The sequence below is a fragment of the Acanthamoeba castellanii genome (assembly GCF_000313135.1).
Source record: "Acanthamoeba castellanii str. Neff unplaced genomic scaffold scf7180000083869, whole genome shotgun sequence".
Classification (NCBI taxonomy): Eukaryota; Discosea; order Longamoebia; family Acanthamoebidae; genus Acanthamoeba; species Acanthamoeba castellanii.
This window is the reverse complement of record NW_004457318.1, coordinates 10,374-12,232: the sequence shown is the minus strand read 5'-3', so window position 1 is coordinate 12,232 and position 1,859 is coordinate 10,374. Positions and strand designations below refer to the sequence as shown.

Sequence of the window (1,859 nt, the reverse complement as noted above, 5' to 3'; positions counted from 1 at the left end):
GTGCTGCCCCACAGCTGATTCACTCGAAAATCGTCGTAGGGCTACGCCGAGCGCGAACAATGTTTCGGCCATGAATCTGCTCCAGCTTGACCTCCTCACCCAAGACGAAGAGAAGAACTTCAGGGAAAGAGCCATCAAGGTCGTGCAGGCTGCGGGCGGCATTGTGCTCAAGGCTCACCAGGTAATACTGCAGGTGCACGAACGCACACGACTTGAAATGCTTGCGCGACTGACTTCTACTGCTCGCACCAGGCGTTCTACCAGCTGCTGATGGCGATCGACTTTTTGACCGACGCCAACTTGCAAGTGGCGATCATCGCACCTTCAGGCGAGGAGACACCGGTGGACTCCTTCCTCTCCCTGCTCGGCCGCACCTTCATGCCCAACGCGGTGGTAGCAATGAAGGAGGAGGACGAAGGCAACGGCACCGGCACAGGCGCCAGGCGCTACGAGGTGGGCATGCTACGGGGCAAGACTACGGTCGGTGGCAAGGTGACGGTCATGGTGTGCGACGCCCAGTCAAAGGTGTGCCACGCCCCGGCTCACTCTCCTACTGACCTCGCACGCGAACTGGAGGCCGCCAAGAAGACCTACCAACTCTGATATGGACTCCTGTCCTTCTTGTACAGCGCTCGCCGTCTGATTCTTCAATCCATAGCGTGGGGTCTTTTGTTATTCTTTAAAGTCGTGAGAACGTCACCTCCGAGTTGAAGTCGTTTGCATGAAAGCTCACACGATTGCAGTCCAGCACCCAGGCTGGTGAACAGTTGTTTGAGGACGGCCAGCGAAGAAAAGGCCGAAACTTTTTTCGTTGCTCCGCGGAAAGAAGAAACCATAAAAGAAAACAGAAAACATCATTTTTGCCAATTCCAAATGCACAAGAAATCGGCAACGGTACGCGCATGATCTTTGTGTCGGGAGAACGTGCTTGAGCGGCATGTTGACCGAAGTTGCCTCGTTCAATGTTCGCCATTCGCCATCCATGCCCATCTTGATTAATCTATATGTTTTATTATTTTATTATTTTATTTTTGTGGCCACAGAAAAACCGAGAGAAGGAAGTGTCTGTGGTCCTGGGCACGATGACCTTCGGCGGCCAGACCGACGAGGAAACGTCGCTGCAGATGGTACAGGAGTTCCTCGCTCGTGGCCACCGTGAGCTCGACACGGCGTTCCTGTACCAGAAAGGCCACACCGAAGAGATTCTTGGCCGCATTCTGGCCAAGGAGCGGCAAGAGCGCGGCGACAGCGGCATTGCGCCGTACGTCGCCACGAAGGTCAACCCGTGGGGCTACTCCGGACGGTCTCTCAAGCCGGCCGACGTCAAGAAGCAGGCAAGCCCGCCACACTCACACCACGCCGCTCTGTTCGCTTGTCCGTTTCTGACGCGTTGCCTCCTCCAGTTCACCACCTCGCTGCAGAGATTGCAAGTCGGCTCAGTAGATCTGCTGTACCTACACGGTCCCGACTTCAAGAACCCTATTGGTACGCGTCCTGTGCATAAGTCTGCCCCAAGGGATGAACCCCAACCCGTGATTGCTGCAGAGCAAACGTTGGAAGCCGTGAATGAGCTCCATCAGGCCGGCCAAATCAAGGAGTTTGGCGTCAGCAACTTCACCGCGTGGCAGGTTTGATCATCTGCGAGAGGTCGCCGTTGAGACATGCCGCACTTACACATAACCGGGTCCCACACGTGCTCTATCATAGGTTGTAGAGATCTACCACATTTGCAAAGCCAACGGCTGGGTTCTTCCCACCGTGTATCAGGGAATGTACAACGCCATCACCAGGGATGTCGAAAAGGAGCTCTTTCCGGCGCTGAGGTGCCCCCTCTACTCCGCGTTTGCTAAGGCCACGCT

The 1,859-nt window shown here is 55.6% G+C and overlaps 2 protein-coding genes across 2 annotated transcripts; both read left to right on the top strand.

Annotated features, from left to right (window-relative positions):
- Positions 1-70: 70 nt before the first annotated feature.
- Positions 71-603, top strand: ACA1_314860 (uncharacterized protein; the record flags this gene model as incomplete). Its single annotated transcript, XM_004335143.1, has 2 exons — positions 71-181; positions 253-603. 2 exons carry the CDS (start codon positions 71-73, stop codon positions 601-603), a joined length of 462 nt encoding a protein of 153 aa, XP_004335191.1.
- A 270-nt stretch (positions 604-873) lies between these two features.
- ACA1_314850 (aflatoxin B1 aldehyde reductase member 2, putative) lies at positions 874-1,821 on the top strand (the record flags this gene model as incomplete). The annotated part of the gene is made up of 4 exons (XM_004335142.1): positions 874-894; positions 1,044-1,485; positions 1,546-1,628; positions 1,708-1,821. Coding segments are annotated over 4 exons (660 nt in total), but the record flags the coding sequence as incomplete, so codon positions are not given.
- Between the last annotated feature and the right edge of the window lie 38 nt (positions 1,822-1,859).